The 26,149-nt window shown below is 31.9% G+C and overlaps 1 protein-coding gene across 3 annotated transcripts in view; it reads right to left on the bottom strand.

The window, feature by feature from the left end:
* LOC127734022 (uncharacterized) overlaps positions 1–26,149 on the bottom strand; it is a 144,937-nt gene that overhangs the window by 2,135 nt on the left and 116,653 nt on the right. For all 3 annotated transcript variants that reach the window (XM_052243567.1, XM_052243568.1, XM_052243566.1), the window contains exons 15-22: positions 25,921–25,982; positions 23,894–24,214; positions 22,343–22,645; positions 20,610–20,924; positions 19,739–20,053; positions 16,615–16,728; positions 10,356–10,460; positions 9,579–9,728 (exon numbers count right to left, since the gene is read on the bottom strand). In XM_052243567.1, the coding sequence (XP_052099527.1) occupies positions 9,579–9,728; positions 10,356–10,460; positions 16,615–16,728; positions 19,739–20,053; positions 20,610–20,924; positions 22,343–22,645; positions 23,894–24,214; positions 25,921–25,982 (1,685 nt within the window). The remainder of the gene's footprint in view (positions 1–9,578; positions 9,729–10,355; positions 10,461–16,614; positions 16,729–19,738; positions 20,054–20,609; positions 20,925–22,342; positions 22,646–23,893; positions 24,215–25,920; positions 25,983–26,149) is intronic.

Below are 26,149 nucleotides of genomic sequence, written 5' to 3' on the forward strand. Positions count from 1 at the left end.
TAGTTTTGAATGTTTACTTTTTGAAAGTAATCAATAAATAAAGATAAGTGATTTAAACGAAAACGTTAATAGTTTGGGCGACAGAGGCTTTCGGTTGGCTTTCATTAATTCGTTATCGATTATAAAACAAAAGAAAACCAAAACACAAGTCACAAAATAATATTACAAACATAAAGTTAAACCTGATAGCAAATACCATCGGGTAAACGGGTAAGACCTTATCTAAATATATTGCGTAATCTTTTCTTAAGGAACATAATGTTACTACTTGCCAAAATCATGTGAAACAATATCTTAAACATCAATAGAGTTTATTTTTGTTCATCACTGTCATAATACAAAGAAATTGTATAGTTTTCTCTATGCGGTATGGCTTTTGTTCCTTGTTGAAGGCCGTACGGTGACCTATAGTTGTTAACTTCTATGTCATTTTCGTTTCTGGTGGAGAGAGGTGTCATTGGCAAACATACCACATCTTCTTACTTTTATAACATCCCCTTGTCTAAAAAAGACAACAAGACAAACAAAACCACAGCATAGACGCTTTAGACTGAGCAACACGAACCCCACCAAAAACTGGGGGCGTTCTGGAAGGGTGAGCTGATGATATTTTCTATAAATGCAAGAATTAAAATCTTATTGTGTAAACAATTGAAAATAATAACTTCTAGGGCTTTCATAAGGTTTAAGGTGGAAAGGAAGTCGTAATTCTGTTTGAGACTTGTTCACGGATTACATTGTTTACATATTGATATCAACAGTATTATGGACAGAATTTGATTTTAATCAATTTCATGCTGATTTCTTCCGTTAACACTTTAACAAACAAATCAGGAGCCTGAAATTCAATGTTTTCTGTTGCTGTACGATGTTTTCGTTCAATGTTTTAGCATTAATCAAAGAGTTTAGAATTGTTTCACATTTTCATATGCCATCGTCCATGGCTTACCATGCGGTATGTTGATGAAGACCGTATTGTGGTGTATAATTGTTACACCATCTACCTTTGATCTTAGGTGGGATTTGTCTTAGTGGAAATCATACCACATTTCCTTAATTTTATAATTACTCCATTCATTTTTGTAATTTTTATATTTCCGCGATTTGTTTTGTGTGCTCACTGTTTTGTTATCCCAGTTCTTTCGTTCTTATTGTTCTTTTCATTTATGAGCGTACCGTATAGTTAAGTGTATATAGATAACATGTATAATTCATTTTCAGATTGTCTCCACCATTATTGATCTAAACAAACTTTGTATAGTTAAAACAAACCCAGTAGTTTCAATGGTCGGAATTATAACAATTACAGATATTTACAGGGTAAAAACTCACTACATGTATGTAGGTAGAAATTAACTATAAAAAAACAACTTTTAAACCATCCTAAGATTGTTTGTTTTAAGTTGTACATGATTTTTTTTTAATTAAGTCGAAGTGTGTGTAATTTCCCACTCCACAAAACACTTTAAATTTCACAAATTATTTCTGCTTGTAAAAATAAACCGAAATAAAAAATAATAACAAGAGGCTCTCAAGAGCCTGAATCGCTCACCTGTTATTTTTTTTTTGCTTAAATCTTTCATCAATGATTATTTTTGCTTTTTACCCATATTTTCCATTTTAGCCATAGTGTCTATGTTTCTTGACGTACAAGGAAATGAAATACAAAATTTATACTAGATTCATTTGAGAAGATTTTTAAAGTTAAAAAACATAAAACAACTTGTGTAAAATTGTCCTTAAAGGGCAATAACTCCTTAAGGGGTCAATTGACAATTTTGGTCATATTAAACTTTTTTGAAGATCTTACTTTGCTGAACATTTTTGCTGTTTACAGTTTATCTTAATCTACAATAATATTCAAGATAGTAACCAAAAACTGCAAAATTTCCTTAAAACAACTAATATAGTTGCAGCAACCCAACAATGGGTTGTTCGGTGTGTCTGCAAATTTGAGGGCTGATAGATCTTGACCTTTTGAACATTTTAACCTCATCTCAGATTTGCTCTAAATGCTTTAGTTTCTGAGATATAAGCCAAAAACTGCATTACACCCCTATGTTCTATTTTTAGCCATGGCGGCCATGTTTGTTGATGGATCAAAATTTCGGATACAATTCATAAACTAGATTCCTAAAGGAACATTCATTCAAAGTTAAGAAGTATTAGGCACAATAGTTTCAGAAGAGAAGATTTTTAAATGTTAGCAAACTTGATGAACACATTTCGTAAAATTGTCTTTAAAGGGCAATAACTCCTTAAGGGGTCAATTGACAAATTTGGTCATTTAACTTTTCTGTAGATCTTACTTTGCTGAACATTATTGCTGTTTACAGTTTATATCTATCTATAATAATATTCAAGATAACAACAAAGAACTGCAAAATTTCCTCAAAACTACCAATTTAGTGGCAGCAACCCAACAATGGGTTGTTCGATTTGTCTGAAAATATCAGGGCTGATAGATCTTGACCAATTGAACAATTTTACCCATGTCAGATTTGATCTAAAAGCTTTAGTTTTGGAGATATAAGCCAAAAACTGCATTTGACCCCTATGTTCTATTTTTAGCCATGGCGGCCATGTTTGTCGATGGATTAAAACTTCGGATACACTTTATAAACTAGATATCCTAAGGAACATTTAGATGAAGTTTGAAGGTATTTGGCCCAGTAGTTTCAGAGGTGAAGATTTTTAAATAATAGCAAACTTGATGAACAAATTGTGTAAAATTGTCTTTAAAGGGCAATAACTCCTTAAGGGGTCAATTGACAATTTTGGTCATATAAAACTTTTTTTGTAGATCTTACTTTGCTTAACATTATTGCTGTTTACAGTTGATATCTATCTATAATAATATTCAAGATAATAACAAAAAACTGCAATATTTCCTTAAAACTACCAATTTAGTGGCAGCAACCCAACAATGAGTCGTTCGATTCGTCTGAAAATTTCAGGGCTGATAGATCTTGACCAATTGAACAATTTTACCCCATGTCAGATTTGCTCTAAAAGCTTTAGTTTTTGAGATATAAGCAAAAAACTGCATTTGACCCCTATGTTCTATTTTTAGCCATGGCAGCCATGTTTGTCGATGGATCAAAACTTCGGATACAATTTATAAACTAGATACCCTAAGGAACATTTAGTTAAAGTTTGAAGGTATTTGGCACAGTAGTTTCAGAGGAGAAGATTTTTGAAATAGTTTACGACGACAGACGACGACAGACGACGACGGACGACGACGACAGACGACGACGACATACGACGGACGACGACGGACGCCAAGTGATGGCATAAGCTCACATGGGGCCCTTCGGGCCCCGGTGAGCTAAAAAATGGGGGTAACAATTTTTGTGTTTGAGATACGAGGTGTTGAAATCAACAGCATGATATGCCAAACATACAAAGGATAAATGAACAACGAATCGATTGGTGCAAAGCAATTCCTTAGCAAACGTGCTAGTTTTCAAGCGATATCCTGTAAAGTTTGGATGTTTATCGGAAAAAGGGGAAAATATTCGGCGACGTTATTGGTGTCTACAAACTTGTACTCTATAACGCTATTACACTGTACAATATCGTAACACAATCTTGTATCAATATTGGCATAATAAACGTACTGATAGTGAAAGAAAGTTACTGTATGCTTTAAACCCATCTTTTCTAAATTAAACTATTGTCAGCACCTTTTTTGTAATACACCTTTCCACTATCTACTGGTATGCCCCGCCCACCTTAGCAACACATGGCAACCCAGCATCCTATGTCAAGCTAATCAACAAAATGACGGTTATTATGAACATTGAATAATAACAAAGTAAAGAATTTGTTATAACAAATATAAATTAGAGCAATATTTTGTTCATATATTTGCTTTTGTGTTCAAGTATGACAAGATAGTTACTCCTGAAGGGTTGAGAGATAAATTTATGACATTTTGAAGAAATTATGTGCATTTATACTGAATAAAGAGAAAAAATTAAAATATTGCAGATTTGAAGCTACAGAATTACCCTCATTCCCCAGAAATGTAGTTTAATAACAAGATATAGAATATTACATTAGATAATTAATAGGATATATTTTATGATGATAAATTACAGGTTTAGTTAAGCATGTATAATGTGTTTACTGTGTAGACAAATACAACATGGGTCAACTTGTAAAACATTAGCATCATTGCTCCAGTATCTATTGATTGTTTATCAAATAACATTTAACCGGTTTTCTGTTTTATATCCATAGATATCTTAATGATAATTAAAATTCCTATCACTAAGTAAAATATAAAGAACAAAAGAAAATTAATTGTTTGTTTGCATGTAGGAATATTTGGCCATTGTACTTCGTCTTTGTTTTAAATTTATATACAAATCTTGTCCTTGACAGAAATCTTTGCACATTGTACTGACCCTTTTTTTCAAATTAAGAAAATAAAATGTATCTAATAGTTCTTACTTCTTTTCCTCTTTTGTAATTTATACATACAATTTGTAAAAGGTCAAGTACAATCAGCAAATATTCCCATAGTAGACCAAAGTCATATCAAAATTAAACATTATCTTACTTTTTATGAAGCATCTATTGAAACATACTTTTTTATTATTATTTGAGTTTCCCCTCGGTCTTTTAACGAAATGCTATCGATGATGGCAGTACAAACAAATACTTTCATTTTTTTATATTTTGTACACAAAAAGACTACAAATATTTAATTCACTACATCATTTCATTCCATGCAGACTTTGAGATCAGTAATTCCAATGAGGTTGTATATTTTTTCTTCCAGATTGATTTTAAGGTGGGAAAACTTACACTACCTCTAAAACAATTTGATTGTCAAAGAACATTGAATAGGTCTTGTACAAATATTATACTAGAAAATGGAAATACTATTTTGTAAATTTGTCCACCCAATAGATGATATCCTGAAGTTTTCAATTTAAACTGCGTCCAAGTACAAACATTTTAACATTTAAATAAGTTATAGATAATTCTTAGTAATTAAAATGGGAAAGGTGTCATTTTTTTTGTTGTTGCTGAATCTTTACTATATGATATATGATGTAATTTCAAGAAATTATACAAACTAACTTGCATGTTTTACAGTATAAATCTTTTAAATTGAACAAAAATATCAATTTCAACTCAATTTGTACACCAATTCAAATCTCGTGTTTTAGAATATATTTTTTTTTTCATTTTACAAAATAGCATGTAAAAAATATTTTAAAATAATTAGCACTGTCAGCATATTCCCTTTTAATTGATTTATAAATAACTGTCATTCATTAAAACAATCTCTTTTTTTTTTGTTTCAAGTTGTCAACTTGACCTTCCCCTACCCTGTTACAATGATTGCTTTCCAAAAAACTAAATTCTGGACGATTTAATTGTGAAAATTTAAAGAAATGTTAGATCAAATTAACTGTTTAGATAAGAATGTTTGACCGCGGCCGACAACACGTGCTGCTATCAAATGTTTACACATGTGGTAAATTTACCACATGTGATTGGTCTATCTACTGATGATTGATAGGAGAGTGGAAAGGTGTATGCTTGTTTTGTCATGATTTCTATGAATCAAATACTAAACATACTAAAGGTTACTGATCGAGTTTGATGTTGTCCCGGTTAACAAAGCGTTGACAGAATAAATTTATACATATTAGATTATTCGATTATAATAGTGGGATCGCATATATATACCCCTCTACCAAGAAATTTGTTTTGCATGCACACGTATAAAAATTGCGGTTTTTATCCAACGCAATCATAGGTTTGAACGTTGTTTTCAATTTAGACTTGTATATATATATATTAATTGTCGAAATCCGGATATGGTGTACAAATTTTTGCACCTCATATTTGTGGTATACCATCTTTTCCACAAGTTTATTGTTTTCTGTTTGGTATTAAATTAATATTAAGATCCATTTTGTACTGGTGATCAATTTATTTGGCAATCGCCAATGGCAGTCAGCAGGGTTTAAGAACATCCGTTGTTCGACCTGTAAGTCAAATGCGTTTTGTTAAAATATACTTTTTCACTATTTTGGTCTTTTGGAGAATGTTGTTTGTGCTGTATTTTGACCCCTCTACCAAGAAATTTGTTTCACATTCACACGTATAAAAATTGCGGTTTTTATCCAACGCAATCATATGTTTGAACGTTGTTTTCAATTTAGACTTGTTTATATTTTTCCGTTTGGGCTTGTATTATATTTTCCTTCGGCTTTATATGATCTGTTCATCCTATTTCGACTCTTTAAAATTCAACAGTCTATCCTAAATTGAGGTAAATTATATGGCCTTCCAAATACCGTTCCGATCCCTAACATCACTGAAGAGACATTAATTGTCGTAATACGCATATGGTGTACAAATTTTTGCACCTCATATTTGTGGTATACCATCTTTTCCACAAGTTTATTGTTTTCTGTTTGGTATTAAATTAATATTAAGATCCATTTTGTACTGGTAATCAATTTATTTGGCAATCGCCAATGGCAGTCAGCAGGGTATAAGAACATCCGTTGTTCGACCTGTAAGTCAAATGCGTTTTGTTAAAATATACTTTTTCACTATTTTGGTCTTTTGGAAAATGTTGTTTGTGCTGTATTTTGACCCCTCTACCATGAAATTTGTTTCACATGCACACGTATATAAATTGCGGTTTCATCCAACGCAATCATAGGTTTGAACGTTGTTTTCAATTTAGACTTGCTTATATATATATAATGTCTAAAAATAGCAACAATCAACATCCAATCTATTTAGGCGTGGATCAGTTTGTGAAAATAAACTGATACAGTTACTGAATTAAAATTATATAATTGTCTAAGAATATACTGAATTAAAATTATATAAATGTCTAAGAATATAACTAAAACACGCTATTTAATACATTAAAAGTTCTATTAGATTTTAAATAGAAATACGCAATATTTCGCTAAACAAATTAGCTTCATCAGGCGTGTGCATCTCTGAAGGTGAAATCGGATGCATGACAAAAAAATATTTTTGAAGCTTGAACTACACAAAATTTGAGTAAAAGTTTAACAAAATTTATTGATGTTCTATAAAAAATATATGTTTGTAGCTTCAACTACATAAAGTGTCAACTAAATGAGAGATGCACACGCCTGATGAAGCTAATATGTTTAGCGAAATATTGCGTATATATATATACACGTCTTTTTTAATCTTATTCTGCATGTTTTTATTATATAATTTAAAAAAAATTAAGCCTCATCTTCTGCATCCTTTCATCCTCACCATTTGTGTTGCTATAAATTCGAGGTATTGCGCTCAATACAGTCTACATCAAAATCCATTTTAGTTGACTGGTTCACATACATGCACGTGACACAGCTCTACATTTTATTTCACAAAATGTCCTATCTCATCGATTTCCCTTTTTTTAACTAAACGACAAAGCATGATATAATGTTTGCTGGCTGACTGGAGTTTCAGTAGCAAAGATAAATATTTCTTAAACCATTATTTGTTCAATATCCACATGCACGGCTTGCAAATGATGAGGGGCCTGATGGGTTATTTGCGTTCATCGTGATCCGTTTTTCTACAGATTTATTTTTTTTTTTTATATTTTCGTGATCCGTGATCATGGAAATTTATATTCTGTGAATCGTGATTGACAAAAAAATCAACTCGTGGATCGTGATGAGACCTCCCCCCCCCCTGAGAATGTATCCAGTATGATGCTAAAAAATGTACCCAGTGTAATGTGATAAGAATGTAAATGCAAGGAGACTGTTCATAATGTTATGCTATACGAGTTTACCTAGTGTAGTGCTATACGAAAATTGCCTGTAAAAAGGAAAGGTAATAGAATAGAGCCAACCGTGCAAGATCCTCTTGGTAGTCAAGTCTTCAAACGACCCTTCCTCTATCTATCACCTAGTTCCAAACTGTCCAACAAGCATTATATTAAAAGCAATCCATTTGCATGATATACAGGCAAAATTCGCATGTTATAAGAATGTTAGAGTCTGAACAAATTTCAGCTCTCAATCCACATAATCTAATATTACCTACTCTGCATTTACACCAAAAGGCTTAAACTGCAGTAGCAACTTTCACATTATTTTCTTACCCCCCTCCCCCCTTTATCCTTCTTGATACTTTGTTTAGTCATAATCTTGAGATTAATAGACTTGAGAAGAAAAATCTTTTTCAAAATTGCGTTCACTACATCTGAATGATACACAAAAGCACAATAAAAGAAAACAACTTTTGCTATCCCTTCGAAATTGAAATTTGATAAAGAAGGAATAATATGTTCTACTTTTAATATATATGTGTTGTTTCAGTTTCAACCATGGGTCTTTATTTACATTTTACTTTAAAAAAAATGCTGATGAAATAGAGGAATCCTGTTGAATAACATATTTTATTTAGACTTATTCTGAGATAAATGTTAGAGTACCCAATTGTAGGTTTCTGTGTAATGTTTTAAGGACTGAATCTGATTGGTTGTTTTTTGTTGTTATCTTTGTTCTTCGACTTGTAAATGTTCGCGTTAGTGATCGAGTATCGTTGATATCTTTTTACTTCTTATAATAATGTGAATCATTACTTAAAATTTTCAATTGAACCAAAAAACGAAAAGGCCAATGCCTTCCTAGCTTAACTCACAAATGCACATGTTATCATATCATATAATGTTTGTAACCTACAATTTTAAGCTACTGTGTGTAACACATTCAAAACTACGGTTTGTAATAAAAACAATTTTGGGTCATTTCTGGTTGGATTTTAATTAACTTGTCCCAATAGAGTGTGTGTTTGGTTTTAATTTTGTTGTTAAGCGTTTTTATTTTCTGTTGGTATAAAAATAAGTCGTATTGTGTACCCCATCCTTCGTGTCTAAAACGAAAACAGTGGTAAAAGGGTCAGGCTAACTAGGATAATCAGGTTTCTGACTTGAGTCGTTCTAATAATTTCTTTACAGTTTTGAAACTTCACAAGCATACTTGTTTGGACCCTCATAGCCCACACAAAGTTATTTCTCGTTCGTGTACCAATTTATTTTCTTTATTGGAGAAAGGGAGATAACTCGCATTACTAACGACGCACATTCTTTATCCCAAATTCCGCTAGAGGCGTGCAATTGCGTATACTTAAGAACTTAGCCGTAAGGAAAACTTTAAGTTTTCATATTAACCAATGTAAGGCCAAACAAATATAGTAATTTGCCCTGCCTCCATGTCTACACTAAATATTCATGTCTACCTTCCCTGTGTTGTATGCATGGAGGCAGGCAAAAGCCAATTTGTATATGTATATATTATTAGACATAATCCAATTACAAACAATGTTACTTGTACGTCTAATTCGTTAACTACCTATGAACGAAGAACTTTCTTGTTGCACAAAACTTCCGCAACTAAATCTAGAATATCTGTGCAGAATAATATGTGAAAATAAAATGTAGTCTTTTTAGGCGTAATGAACATGATTTGCAGGATGAAATAGATAACCGTAAAAGTCTTCAATAACGAGAATGTAACGTAAGTTTTTCTACCTTATATTGTCCTTTTTAAACTCACCACGTGTAACATTTTCTTGACTGTTTGCTGTCTTGCTGAGACTTTCTTCGTGTTTTTCATCGGCTGTTCCCGTGTGTTCACTGTTTTCGTCACCAGGTTTGCTGATGCTAACAGAAAAACTTGATCCTCCTTTCGTTCCCAAGAGTTTTTCTTTATATGAATAAATATATTAAAGTCATTTTGTTCAAGTTTTTGCTACCATTTTGCATTTCACTAAAAATACTTGTAATATAATTTGCGAAAGCAGTAGCTTCAATTGTCGAAAAAATATTTGCCTAAACGACAAAGATGGAAGTTCATTTCTATCTTATATTCACTTGTTTTAAAGATTTAGCAAAATTTCAATGAGCTTTGGTAGTCCATCAGTTGAAGTTGCATTTGCCGTTCTTGGCGTATTTTCGTTATCTTTGGATTTTGAGGTTTTAGAAGGTACATAAAAATGTGGTCGAAATTATCTGAGGGAAAACGCATCATAACATATTGACTTGTATAATTATATAACAGTAGTTTTAATGACCGTATAACACCACTAACTTAAAAATGTTTTTATCCATAAGGTGGTGATATTAATCACAGATGCTCGTATGGTTTCAATTTATGAAAAAATTATTTTATGAAACTTATGAATTTTCATTTTAATCATTAACGTAAAATGTGATCGAACTACAAAAAAAGCGGTGAAATAAATGTAACCGATTTCAAAAGATCAGCCAAGGAGTCTCAACAATGAATGAATTAGGAGTTTTTATATATTTTTGTACAATTTGTTAATCTCACCCTGTTCTTCCTGGTCATGGTTATTTTTTATATCGTTGAAACCCAATAATATGGTACCGCTTTTTTCTGTAGACATGGTTGTAAGTTCACTTACAGTCTTTTCTTCTAGATAAATATATGAATGTATGATGTTTTTTAGTTAGTCACTAATATAACGTAATGGATCAAAAAAAAACTTGCACGGTTGAAAAAAACGTTAGTTTCAATGTCCAAAAAATATTCACCACAGACATTTGTCTGCATAGCAGTGCAATGAACCAATGTCGTATTTCTATCGAGTTCACTTCTTTTACTAGTAAATAAAAAGATCATTATAATTTTATCCTTTTACATACCAGTTTTCAGATAGGATAGTAAACGGAAACGGGGAATGTGTCAATGCCTGTATTTGCCTTTAAGAAGTTTGAAATTCCAGTTTTTAATTTAAAAATGAAAAGCAAAATCTTAAGTTAGACATTGGCATTGAGAAACATGTTTATGTGTTTATGTCTTTTTGTATTAAACACGATTTATATTATATGAAACTTGCTTTTTAATTCTTACAAATATACAAAGTAATATAACTGCAAAAGGCGTGATGTGAAACCAAAGTTTTGGCGAATACCTTCGCAATAATTGTTAATATGGATCATAGTTGAAATAGAGATAGACACGATGCCAAAGTGAAAATGAAGAAAATTTGTAAAAAGGTATAGAAACCAATTTATTTTTCAACTATTGCGCTGATATGTGCATTTATATTATATTTACTGTAACAAATCATTGGAAATTTTCAGTATCCAAATCTGAATCCTACCACTTCAAGGGTATATAGTTTTGCAATCTCTCTGAAACAATTTAGATTTATGATAAAAAAAATAAATAAATTTGGAAACAGGTTTCGTAGAGCATTTGGCGTACCATGAGAAATATACCCTTGTGTATAAGGATCATTACATACTTTGGATATCAAGTAGAAATATAAATCAATTGCTTTAAAAAGCAATTGTAAACGGTCTTTCCCCCTTCTGAAACATGATTGATTGATATATGTGTTTGTTTGTTTGTTTGTTTGTTTGGTTTTTTTCTTTCTTTGTTTCTTTCTTTGTTTCTTTCTTTGTTTGCTTGTTTCTTTTTTTCTTTCTTTAAAGGGTCCATATTAGTGTGTTGGTTAAGTTTCTATATTTAGTTTGGAAAGTTTTTATTCTATTTCAGGTCCCGCGCGCGTAACTGTCTCGCGCCAGATTGTGGCGTCACGTGACGAAGCTTTATAATAGCGAAAACTAATTTTAAATTGTGTAATTTTAAAACACGTTTGTTGATTATTTTCATATAATGTACATTTTTCAGTAGCAGTTTGTAACACAGATTTGTATTTCAATCTAGGAGCGGACATTTTATTGTAGGATTTCACTGAGATTTACGGAACTAGCAAGCGATATTTACGGCATTGCAATTTCTTTTCTCTAGGAAAATTCTTGAGAGATATCTGCACCACGTTGTTTTATGAAGATGTAATACATGTATACCCTGCTGACTGCAAATTTTGGGGTCAATTGGACATGTAGTTTCAGAGAACATGTGATAACAAGCATGTGGATTTTTTTTTCAGAACAGATGTAAGAACAATATTAAAAACCAATTGTTCAGAGAACAATTGAAGGTCTTTCCACTTCCTACTATGTATTTTGATACGGAAATATTAAAAATCGGTTTAAAATGTCATTTCCAGTGTCAAATGATAGCTCATTGTTTGCTGATTCCAAAAATATATGGTTTCTATACTATTTTGTTTGAAATAAGGGAGGTAATTTGTTACTTCCGTTCTGAAAAATGTCACTTCCGGTACTATTTGATTATTGATTTGACACTGCTTTCAAAAATATATTGCTATGTATACTTTTACATGCAATAAGTACAAAAAACAGCCACTTCCGGTTTACACAAGATCACTTCCGGTTTGCTTTTCTAGTCTGTCAAATTTATCTATGACCTTGACCTCAATTTCAAGGTTATAAACCAAGGACCTCAAATTAAAAGACCCTAGGTTTATTATATGCATAGTTAATGAGTTATATTATTTTAAGCATAATTCTAAATATGAGAGGGGCGAAAACTCCCATTTAATGTCTACGCACCCTTTGAACCAAAATTTAGAAGTTACCACATGTTGCAAATGACAAATTAATAGAAATATATTGTCAATATCTTGTACGGTTTATGAAAAGAAGTGAGAATAAGCCAAAATCAAAATTTAGAACTTGACCTTGACCTTTGACCTTGACCCATTTTTCTTTTTTTTTTTGGACCAAGGACCTCAAATCCAAAGACCCTAGGTCTCTTAACACTTTTGGTTTTTCATTTACCAATGCAAATTACTTATATCAAATGCATAAGGGGAAATAACTCTCATATGGAGTCTCCGGATAGCTTCGGTTCAAATAATACCCTTAATCCTGAAGATATAACGAGCAATTTGGTAAAATAAATTTGTCGTAATCTTTTACGGTTGCGAAGAAGTAGCAAACACAAGAAAAACAGTGTTCGGGGGAGATAACTCTTACAAAGAAAAGTATTCGGTTAAGCAGGGTCAGTTTTGAAAGCGCATGAACTGTCCGATATCACATACCAAATATCAAATCGACATCTTGCGAAACAACCAAACAGCGAAAGAAAAAAAAATTAGGCGGAAGAAAACAAAAAATTAAAAACCAATTGTTCAGAGAACAATTGAAGGTCTTTCCACCAATAAAGATCTATTTTGAAATAAAAATATAAAAATTCGGTTTAAAATGTCATTTCAAGTGTCAAATGATGGCTTATTGTACTCTTATTCCCAAAATATATTGTTTCTTTACAAACAAAATTAAATAAGGAAGATAATTTGAGAATTCCGGTTTGAAAAATGATACTTCCGGTATAATTTGATAGTTCACTTGACACTGATTTCAAAAATATATGGTTCTATGTATTTTTACATTAAATATATACAAAAAATAGCTACTTCCGGTTTACACAAGGTCATTTCCGGTTGGTTTTCCAACCTCAAATGATAATGCAAAAAGTCCCATGACTTTATCATGTATACATATGAGGTAAAAGAAAAGGTCAAAATCTAGAACGTCAAATTTACCAATGACCTTGAGCTCAATTTCAAGGTCATAAACCAAGGACCTCAAATCAAAAGACCCTACGTCTTAATTATATATGGTTAATGAGTTATATCACCATACGCGCTATTTTAAATATAAGGGGGGAGAAAACTCCTATTTAATGTTAGCGTACCCTTTCAACCAAAATGTATGTGTTACGACATGTCACAACTAACAATTTAGTAAAAATAATTTGTCTATTTCTAATACAATTTTTGAAAAAAGTGAAAATAAGCCAAAATTAAATTTTAGAATATGACCTTGACCTTTGACCTTGACCTAATTTTCTATTTTTTGGACCAATGACTTCAAATCAAAAGACCCTAGGTCTCTATTACTTATGGTTTACCAGTTAGAAATGCATTTCACTTATATCAAATGCATAAGGGGAAATAACTCTCATATGGATTCTCCTGACCGCTTCGGTGAAAACCAAACTCAACATTATGAAGATATAGCCAGCAATTTGGTAAAATAAGTTTGTCGTAATCTTTTACGGTTGCGAAGAAGTAGCAAACACAAGAAAAACAGTGTTCGGGGAGATAACTCTTACAAAGAAAAGTATTCGGTTAAGCAGGGTCAGTTTTGAAAGCGCATAAACTGTTCGATATCATATACCAAATATCAAATCGACATCTTGCGAAACAACCAAACAGCGAAAGAAAAAAAATAAAGCGGAAGAAATAAAAAATAATCAGAACAAAATCAATAGGTCTTTCCACGGAAAAGTGGAAAGACCTAATGATAAAGAGTCACTTCTACATTATCGGTTGAAATTCTTAAGGAACATTAAAGCAATCCTTTATAGGTGTTCCGGATTGATATTAAGAAGAACATATGTAAAATTCCAAAATGAATTTTTAAAACCATATTCGGTTCTCAAACTGATTATGTAATGTGAATGACAAACCCAAAAACATATAGTTTCGGCCTAAACTCTTGGAACAAAGATATATTTGTCTTAGGTATTTGATATTTGGATCTTTGAAGATATTGTAGCATATGTTCGTGAACACATTACTTCATTTCTTAACTCTTAATTGTTATTGTTTATTACAATTGAAATAGGTAATGTGAAGTATATCAAAGCATTTTAGAGGAATTCTTTGTTTGTTTACTTTCTTTGTCAACAAATAGGGAATAATTTGCTATCTGAATGTGCATTGTATGATTTTGTATTTACTATAGAAAAAACAAGTAAAACTGTGAGCTACTGCTCACTGATGATACCCCCGCCGAAATATTACGGTAAACAGGAAGTTGTTGAGTGATGAATCTGAAAACGCATCACACGGTGTAACTTACTTATATAAACCCTGAAACCAAATTTCAGAAATCCTTGTCAAGTAGTTCCTGAGAAAAATGTGACGACAATTTTCAACTTGGCTATCATGTGTAAAATAATACAAGTGTTCGGTAAACAGGAAGTTGTTGAGTGATGAATCTGAAACTAAATTTCAGAAATCCTTGTCAAGAAGTTCCTGAGAAAAATGCGACGAACATTTTCATGGGACGGACGGACTGACGGATGGACTGACGGATGGATGGATGGATGGACTGACGGAAGGACAGACAGAGGTAAAACAGTTTACCCCCACTTTTTTAAAGCGGGGGTATAACAATGTTCTGTGAAATTTCCACTTGTTCTTTTTTCAATTTGTGAAACAATGTCAATAAACTAAATTGATCTACAACAAGAATCATTTAAATCTTTGCGAATTATCTAACATAGCTGTTAAAAATTCGATTTTCACATTTCCAGTAGATATTGATATAAATAAAATTGAGTACTTTTTTATTGTTATTTTTTTAAAGATATACCAAACGTTCAAATTACGGAGCAATCTTCATTCCCAATTTTGACAAACAACATGAAATGTGTAAAGGTTATCTTATTATTGTTGTAATAAGATCTTTGAATATTGTTTACATTGGCACAAATATCGATTTTGTAATCAACAAATTAAAACATAACTAAATTTGTATCCTTTTCGAATGTTTTTTTTTTTTTTTGGATGTATAAATACACATCCACGTTCATTTTGTATATAGAGATTGCTTTATCTATATATAACATAATACACATTTATTATCAGGTTAAATCCAAACTATCCTACTGCCTGTCGATACTTTTATTTTGGCATTGCACAAGTCATGTCTTCTTTGACTGTCCATGGCGTTAAAACACTAAATCCCCGGGATGTAAGTTAGTTGATTTTAGTCTCGGATGCATGATTTTTTATTATTAATTGTTTTTGGCTTTGAACCAGCCTTCAATAACTGCGAGTACTCTCCAAACTTACTTTCATGTTAATTTGACCTGTTGACACAATTTGTAATGCATTTTTGTTATTCGATGTTTACTTATTTTGTGTGATATTTCGTCTCGTTATTTTTAAAAAAGTACAACCTTTGTATTTAGTAAGACGATATATTATATTTTCACTGCTGTTCTCGTACTATGAACAACAAATTTATTTATTTATTTTTTTTAAATATCTCCGTACTCCTAACAACAAAATTAATATATTTAAATTTACTTGTGTACGTTATTTTATTTAACGCCATTTGTCCAAGGTTATAATTGTCTTTTTGACATTGTTTTACATCCCCCTTTTTTATTTAATATTGTATTTATATTGTGTCATAGATCAAATTTATTCGTTCAGTCTATGTTTACTTTTATTTTTTTAATATGTCTTTTTGATTGAGTTAAGCCATTTCAATTGATATTTCTGTGTTGTAGTGTTACACTACTATATCAGGTTAGGGTGAAGGTTGGCGCCTATTAAAACATTTAAACCGGCTGCATTTGTTTGCACCTGTCCTAAGTTAGGAATCTGTTTCAGTGGTTGTCGTTTGTTGATGCGGTTCTTAAGTGTTTTTCGTTTCTCGTTTTTTATATAGATAAGACCGTTGGTTTTCCTGAGTGTTTGAATTGTTTTACACTAGTCATTTTGGGGCCCTTTATAGCTTGCTGTTCGGTGTGACCCTAGGCTCCGTGTTGAAGGCCGTACGTTTACCTATAATTGTTTACTTTTTACACATTGTGCCTTAGATGGAGAGTTGTCTCATTGGCACTAATACCACATCTTCTTATTTCTATTGGCTTTAATATACAGTCTTACCAGGTCTATATCCTTTCTTGTAAACACATTTGTAGTAAACTATAAATCCTAGTATAACAACAGGAAAGATTAGAACAATAAGTATTGCAACCAGCAGATTGTTTTCCCGGGTATCTACAAAAATACATTTAACGTTGATCATTATAATTAAGATACATGCGTTGCATTCAATTGATAAATAATCGTATACCAAGCAGCTGATATTGAAATAATTTATCTCTACGAACGACTTCATTATCCTTTCCTTAAAATTTGAACAAACTTTCGCACACACAGATATTTTATTTATTTTCTTTTTTGTTTGTAATATTCTACTTCAAAGGCAACTTGGTTTATGATCTCAGATAGTTACAGATAAAAATGGACTTTATTATGAATGTGGATTTAAATGCTGGTGATGCATGCATATTTCGAGATGCATACACTGTCGACATACACGCTTTCGCTCCCTTAGGAGTTTATGCAATTCCCTCATTTTTTGTGCTTTTTGTGTGGTTTTTTTTTTTTTTATTTTTCTAGGTTTTAAGGAGGGGTTCTTTACCTTGATTTGCATCTTTCTAATAAATTTATGGGATTTGAATATTGGTAAACTACTGTTTATTTTAAAAGAGAGTCTAACGATACCAAAGGGACAATCAAGCTCATAAGACGACAACAATCTAATAACGCCATGGCAAAAAAAAACACATCATAGAAAACTAAAGACTGCGCAACACGAACCCTAACAAAATACAGGGGGTGATCTCAGGTGCTCCGAAAGGGTTAGCAGATCCTGCTCCACATGTGGCTTGTTTCGTGACTATTTCAACCTCACCACTTGGAACTATTGCAACCCTCTATCAAGAAAATCATGATAGGAAATTAACCCCCTTTAATATTGTATCAAATCATATAAACGCCTTATGCAGTCGCTGCTGAATTATTGCTACAAAGAAACAGAAAATTCAAAATTTGGAAGCTGAAATCATCTCTTTTGTCGTAAGTTTTGTTCTGAACCGATCCTCATTGTCAATTTATAGTTGTAAGTCAAGATATGAGGCAGACTTAATTATATATGTTGTATATTTTATTACAAGTTCGATAGGATAGATGCGTTCAAAGTCACCAAACGTTGAATTATTTAGTGAGAGGACAACATCTTTATAACGGAAAGTGAAGTTAAAGGATAATGCTAGCTTCTTTTTAGTATTCCTCAGAAGCTTTTTTATGAAGTAAGCCTCATATGAATAAAGGAACAAGTCGGCAAAAAGAGGAGTACAGTTGGTGCCCATGGGAATGCCGATTGTTTGTTGAAGAACACGTCCTTCGAACGTAACAAATATGTTGTCAATCAGGAAATCAAGCATCTTCATAATGTCTGTTGGCTTTTTTTTTATGAAACAAAGCAGGACCAACTCATTTAACTTGTCTTTTAGTTTGGAATGGGGAATATGTAAGGGTAGAAAAGTCAAATGTTTCAATACTACTGCAAGATGAAAGAGTCTTAGATTGTATGTACTCTAACAGATCTTCAGAATATTTTAGTATCCACATATGATTCATACCGCTTCTAGAAGAGGTAGCTACACAATAACTTTGAAGCTCGGCTTTGATTGCTGATAAAGTTGATGTTAATAATTTAGAAAAAGGTTTCGTGGAACACTTTGAAGACCCAGTAATATATGGTTGTTTGTAAGGACATTTATGTAATTTATGTATCCAATACAGTGAAGAAAGACCAAGTTCGTCATCTTTGGTTGAAATCCCACAGGAACATAGTACATACCTATTATTATCCAGGATTTCCTCCTTGGTAAGTGTCGTGGTGGTATATGTTGAGTTTCTAAGTGAATTGTCAATACCTAATTCATTTATATTTAACATTGCCATAAAAGCGGGAGGTTTGGCATGCTATAAAACCATGTTCAACCCACCATTTTTTTCTTAAAATGTCCTGTACCAAGTCAGGAAAATGGCCATTGTTATATTATAGTTCGTTTCTGTGTGTGTTACATTTCAATGTTGTGTGTTTGTTGTGTCGTTGTTCTCCTCTTATATTTGATGCGTTTCGCTCAGTTTTAGTTTGTAACCGGATTTGTTTTTATCTCTATCGATTTATGAGTTTCGAACAGCGGTATACTACTGTTGCCTTTATTCAAGTAGTTTATATAATGTGATTTCCAAACAGAAATGATGTTTTTCGGGGCTTTATCTGCGGGGACAACAACATATTTGTCATGTAGGTAAGACAGGTGCTTTACAACATTTGGGTCTTTAAAGAATGATGTATAATGTGTATTCATAGAGCCATTCAGTTTTTTAAATTCTGATTTGTATCAACGACCTCACAGCCTTAATTCATTCGGATCTATTTAGTTTAGTAAAGAAAAGGAAAGACTAGTATTGAATAATTTCTACAAAATATTAAAACTAATCAATATTGCGAGTATGTGGTATATACATATATATCTTTTAAACAGATTTAAAATTAACTCATCATAGATACCAGGATTAAATGTTGTACGCCAGACGCGCGTTTCGTCTAAAAAGACTCATCAGTGACGCTTAAATAAAAAAAGTTAAAATGGCCAAATCAAGTACGAAGTTGAAGAGCATTGAGGACCCAAAATTCAGAAAGGTTTTGTCAAATACAACTAACGTAATCTATTCCTGGGATAGAAAATCCTTATATGAAAATAAACTTGTCATAGATACCAACCTTAAAATTTTGTACGCAGGTAAATCGGTTTTTATACTCATGCTGAGACATTGTTTTTTTATTATTTTCTTTGTACTACAATTTCGATTTTAAAATTTGCCGCTGGATGTTAAACAGCCAACCATTATCATCATCAATTTAGAAGTGTTCTTTTCATGAATGGTCAATAATGAGGCAGTTTCTTCATTAGTTGTTTTAAATTACAAGGTGAAAACTTTTTTTTGAATAGAAAAAATATAAATTTCGATTAATATAAATATTTGATTCCTGTGTATTTGTTCCCTTACACTTTAAATTAGATATTACATATTTTATTCAATCACCAAAATAATAATAAAAAAAGAAACATATTAATTAAAACGCTTGAAACATTATTGTACTTTTTAATACTGATTTGTATATAACAATATATTTCAAACTACAAACCTTCATTTTCACTTGTATGTGGACAGTCTGTTGTGACGGTGATATTTTCTGTAGGTTGACTTTCGCCATTGTAGTTTTCTGATGACATTTGTATGGTATATATCTCGCATTCATTTAGGTTTGTAAGTTCAAAAGTTTTTATTACGTTGTTGGTATCAGTTTGGTTTATTTTAAGTAATTGCCATTTAGAGTGATCTTTCTTCATAAATTTTATTATGAAAGTTAGATTAGTTCTAGACCCTGGAATCCATGCAATCAAACACTTTGTTTTGAATATCTGTATTACTCTTAGATGTTGCGGTTTTACTGGTTGACCTAAAGTTTAAAAAAATGATTCATTCAAAATACCAGATATTTTTTATTCAAGAAACAAACTTATTAATGCACACACTCCGCCATAAGTAAAGCACCATCCATATTTTTAATAGTTAGAAATTTGCATATCAAAAAATTAAATAGTTTTTAATAAAAGTCAATCGTGTTGACATTGGTTGAATAAAATGTAAATCTTGTGCAATATAAAGAATATGGATTTTTTTTTAATGTTTTCTGCTTTGTAAATGGAACATTCAATTTTACGTTAAAAACAACAAGTCAAAGTCACAATAATTTTTTTTAATTTTTCCATCATTTTCACGAATTTAAAATAATGATAGACTTTTCAATTTATCGGAAAATTATCAAGTATACATTTACTGTTAACTTAGGTTAATAATGTTAATATCGTGTATAGCGTCCGCGCTTCAGGTACAGTGACGCTCAGATCAAAATAGTTATAAAGCCAAACAAGTAAAAAGTTGAAGAGCATTGAGGACCCAAGGTGTGTCTTTAATACTTATTTGTATATGATATTATATTTCAAACTACAAACCTTCATTTTCACTTGTATGTGGACAGTCTGTTTTGACGGTGATATTTTCTGTAGGTTGACTTTCGCCATTGTAGTTTGCTGAGGACATTTGTATGGTATATATCTCACATACATTTAGTTTTGTTAGTTCAAAAGTTTTTATTACGTTGTTGGTATCAGTTTGGTTTATTTTGAGTAATTGCCATTTAGAGTGATCTTTCTTCACAAATTTTATTATGAAAGTTAGATTAGTTCTAGAACCTGGAATCCATGCAATCAAACACTTTGTTTTGAATATCTGTATAACTCTTAGATGTTGCGGTTTTACTGGTTGACCTAAAGTTTTAAAAATTTATCATTCAAAATACCACATAATGATTATTAAAAAAACATACTTGTTATTGTACACACTTCGCAATAAGTTAAGCACCATCCATATTTTTAATAAAAGTCAATCGTGTTGACATTGGTTAAATAAACATTTTATTTAATGATTTCTGTTATGTAAATGGAACTTCCAATTTCTCGTTAAAAACAACAAGTTAAGGTCACAATAATTTGTTCATCTATTTCACTAATTAAAATAATGATGGACTTTACAACTTATCGGAAAATGATCAAGTATTCATTTACTGTTAACTTAGGTTACTAATGTCAATATCGTGTATAGCTTCCGCGCTTCCGGTACAGATTCAATACACGTCTCCTCTTTCCTTACACCAGTTGTCATATCTTAAACTGTTAAAATATCTGCCATTCACGTACCACAAGGACCCTCGATTAGGGTATTGTTGCACATTTTGGTTGTCTAGTTTAGGCCGATAAAGTCCCATATATGTTCAATGGGGTTCATATCAGGTGCAATGGCCGGTCCAGGTAAAGCGTTTATTAATTCCGACGTCAAGTGTGCGTTGACAATTAGTGTGCGATGAGGTCTCGCTTTGTTATCTTGAAAGATTGGCGTATCAGCTAACGCTTGATTATCAAAATGAGGCGATACTATGGTATTTAGGATGTTGTCCCGGTATCTTTTTTTATTCAATAACATGAATATAAAGCTTACAGTCATGGACAAAACATCCCCATACTGTTACACCGCCGTCACCGAAAGCTGATGTATCCAGAATGTTTTTGTCCCGATATAAGGTGTATCTTTCCCTCGAAACACGTGTTCTGCAGTCGACGAGCTTCAGTAAAAACGGCTTTCATCGGAACAGTCCATTCTTCTTCAGTTGCAACAAATACATCGGCTGTGGTTCCTAGTCCACTGTTATCTTAATCTGCGGTGGTGTCTTAAAGTTAATTCTGGGCGCTTTATTGACCTACGAGCCAGTAGACATTTACGTGCTAGAACCATTTATGTTTAGTGAAAACCGGTTACACGAAAAACACACAAGACATATTTTAAAAACTGGTTTTGAACAATCAAAATGTTATCGACATTTTACCTGTATCCAAATGTTACCTTTTTTTTGCAGTTTTAATACATTGTGTTTCTTTTATAAAATAAAAAACATTTAGAAAAAAAAAATATAACGGAATTGAATAGGTTGTGCTTAACTTATGGCGGAGTGTATATATTCATAGTAATGCGTTTAACTAATGTAAATTCCAAATGAACTGAATTACATTTGTAAACTTTCTGTCTACAAAAAATATACTGTGTTATTTAATACTGAAAGAGATATCGTTTATTGACAAAGATTTCTACCTGTAGAGTTTTTATGTACTACAAATTTTCGATAAACAATTACCTGAACAATCTGTTGAAACAGTGATATTTTCTGTAGTGTCACTTTTACCCACACCGGTTTCTGCATACATATGCAATGTATATATTTGACATTCTGTCAGGCCTGTTAGTGTGATATTGTTTGGATCGCTTGACATTTTCGTTTGATTTATTTCTACAGACGTCCATTTGATTCCTTCATTCAATTTATATTTCAAAACAAATATTTGATAGGTTCCTACATGTATTCCGGGCATCCATTCAAGTAGTAACTTTGTCTTCCATACTTTTATGACACTTAACTGTGAAGGTCGATCTGGTAGACCTAAAATTAAGATTCACAATACTATATTGTTCATCAAGGAATGGGTATGCTGTTTTTAATTTATAGAAGATTGTTAAACAGATGTAATAAGCAGCTTTAATTAATTTTAAAATTTTGGTGAATGATAGTAACTGCTCTATATAAAAATAAGATGTGGTATGATTGTCAATGAGACAACTATCCACCAGAGTTCACATGAAGTAAATGTAAGCAATTATAGGCAAATATATGGACTTCCACAATGCAAAAAACCCATATCATATAGTCAGCTGTAAAAGACCCCGACATGAACAATGTGAAACAATTCAAACGAGAAAACTAACTGCCTAATTTATAACAAAACAATTTACGAATATACAAGCTATGGGCTTGTTTTCTCAACGCAAAACAACTCAAAACCATTGTCAAACAAATAAACAGCGGTTGATAACAATAAAATTATAACATCTAAACTGATATTCGAATAAGTCATTACAAAAATGTATCTCATCTAAAAACCAAATAAAACAATGTTTCACGAGAAATCATAAAAGCACGGCAGAACATTCTCTTTAAATTCACAATTCCTTTTTTATTCATACATTTTTAGTTTAATTGCCAATTGTCATTTCATTTGTAGCAATACATATCGTATATACAGTAACTCACTCCACAGAGCACTAAATATTACTAGAATAGAAATATTCAGTCACAATTGATCGCTTTCATTTCAACTTTAATAGACGTCATAATGAGTTAGTGGACCTTTTTATAGTTGAGGGTGGAATTTCACCATATAACACCGATTTCAATCTACCGATACTTTTTCGTCTGTGACAACAACGGTGCCAACCTAAAGGTAGTATCATGAATATGTCATAGAGATTTCTTTATGAATGAAACACGTTCCTGGATTTAAGATTTCCATCCACACATGTTTCGCTATGTGTCCTCAGTCAGATTACCGAGTCGAATAATTACTGTTTTTGTCTTTTAGTAAATTAACAAGAATTGAATAAGTGTTAGAAAATGTTTGCACTTCTACATTAGATTTAAATTATTTTGAGATAGCTCATATTAATTAGATCAAAGAAAAGTGCATCTTATTTTGCCAAAAGGCCATACCACAAAAAATAGTCAGATGAGTTATACTGAATCCTTCAGGCTGGTGTTTATAAATCTATGTTTGATAGTAAGATATTTCAATGGACAAAAATACCTTAATGAATTGTATATGCATTAGTAATTTTCACACCTTTAAGTACAAACCTTTCATAATATCGTCTTTGAAATAACCTGTTGATACAGTAAGTATTTCTGTAAGTTGACTTTTTCCAAATGAGTTCTCTGCGCAAATTCGAATGTTATATATTTTACCCTTAGTGAGACCAGTTAGTTCGAAACTTTGTAAATCACTTTTCTTATCTGTTTCATTTACTTCAACACTTGCCCAGTGAAAATCATCATATTTTCTAAATTCTAGTACAAAGACCTGTGACTCGTCTCCGCTGAATCCAGATATCCATTCAATCAAAAGTTTCGTTTCAAACGTATTAATAACACGTAAACATTTTGGACTTTCAGGACGATCTACAAATCAAAAAATTACACTCAATATTTACAAAGATATCATACGAGTATTGATATACATATGTAGAAACTTTTCTTCTATTGAATATTCTTAATTCTAATATGACGTGCTTCTTTCGCTTTGAAAACAACAGCATAATAAAATTCTCGATATACATGTATCTTTGCGTAGTGCAGACTCAGAAATGTACATATTAATGACTGTTACAGTTTACTTAAAGGTTATTCCGTAACTTGTATGCTGCAAATTCGGATAATATCTCTTTAATAAAAGTGTTGAGATATTAGTTGCCTCATTTTCTATTAGATTGCATTAGTTGCACTTTTATGGATTTCAGCAAGTCAGTAGGGCGGCTCATATCTTATTTACGATATGTCAACTGAAAAATATTGTAATTAAAAATTGCAAATGTTTATGTTGAGAATTTTAAGGACTGATCCTTCTTTCTGGAGATTTTTAAAGAAATAATTCAAGAACGCCACGGATTTATTTGAATGTTTAAGCTTTATCTTACAGGGTATAAAAATTAGAACACCCACATTAACGGCAAACTTATCTTCGCTTCAATTCTTAAACAACCGTGTTTAACCAATTTGACAGATTGATTGATTGATTGGTGTTTAACGCAACTTTCGGCACTATTGTGCTAATCGTGGAGGTCTAGATCTGTTTTTTTATTGGTGAAGGAAGCCCGAGTGGCCGGAGAGAACCACCGACCTTCGGTAGGAAAACTAACAATCTTAGTCAATTAAGATTGGAGTCGAGCGCACCTGACACGTGCGGGATTTTAATTCACATCTTCAGTATTGACAGGCTAGTGATACAGTAGTTCAACTACTTAGACACTCGATCATTGAGGCACCTGTCTAATCAGAATCAAACGAATTCATGCAAGCCATAGCTTCTTTTTTTTATTTTCACATGGCCTGGGCCGTTATATTTGGTAATTTGACCCCTAGCTTACGCTCGTAATGACATTTGAATATAACATCCCAGGCCATGTGAAAATGTCCTGAAACTAGGAATCCTATGGCTGGCATGAACTATTTCTTAAATATAAAAAAAGGAGATGTGAGTTGATAACCAATGAGACAACTGTTTATCAAAAATTAAATGTCGTCCATGTTAGCAACCATAGGTCATCGTACGGTCTCCCCCCAATGAACAAAACCCATACTGTATAGTCGCCAATAAAAAGGCCCCGCTTGATATACCCTAACAGTTCCACTTATTGTATACCCTACATATTAAAAAGTCAAATGGTTTATATCAAGCTCGTTAAGTAAAGAGCAATTGTGTGTGTAGTGTGCACGCTCATCTTTATTTGAATAAGTATACTGTCAATGAGAAAATACGGGAAAAAAAACAGATGAATTTTTCGCTACTGGTTGATAAAACTTTAACATAGCTGTATCCCTTCTTTGTATTTCTTTAGAATTTCATGAAGTAATTTTCAAACTAGATCTTTTTAAGCACAGCATTGGTCGAATTGTTTATTTCTTTTGATTTCTGAATAAATAAGTTCGTGTACATCAAACTCAAATTCGTGAAAATCGATGAACTATTGTTGCTTCTTAATTATTGCCATGCAAATGAAAATGAAAATCTAAATTTACGAAGAAATTAGGATTTTAGATTTAGCGTCTTTGCTTCATGTTGCATATGATGGAAATTTTACATTCATATTATGAATTTAGTTACTCACACATATATGGGATACGACCAGTTAAACTAAAGTTGTCATAATCATCTATTTGTATCTCATGGCTACAAAATATATGTTACATGAATAACTTCATTCGGGTAAAGTTCACTATGAAGTTATTTGAAATGAAATGTAAAAATGAAGGTTAGCTTACAATAGCGAATATTAAATTTCCTAGAAATTTCAAACAGTGTCGTGTCCCATCATTATAATTAATAACTTTCAAAAG

This window comes from Mytilus californianus, unplaced genomic scaffold (assembly GCF_021869535.1).
Source record: "Mytilus californianus isolate M0D057914Y unplaced genomic scaffold, xbMytCali1.0.p SCAF_3, whole genome shotgun sequence".
NCBI classification, from domain to species: domain Eukaryota; kingdom Metazoa; phylum Mollusca; class Bivalvia; order Mytilida; family Mytilidae; genus Mytilus; species Mytilus californianus.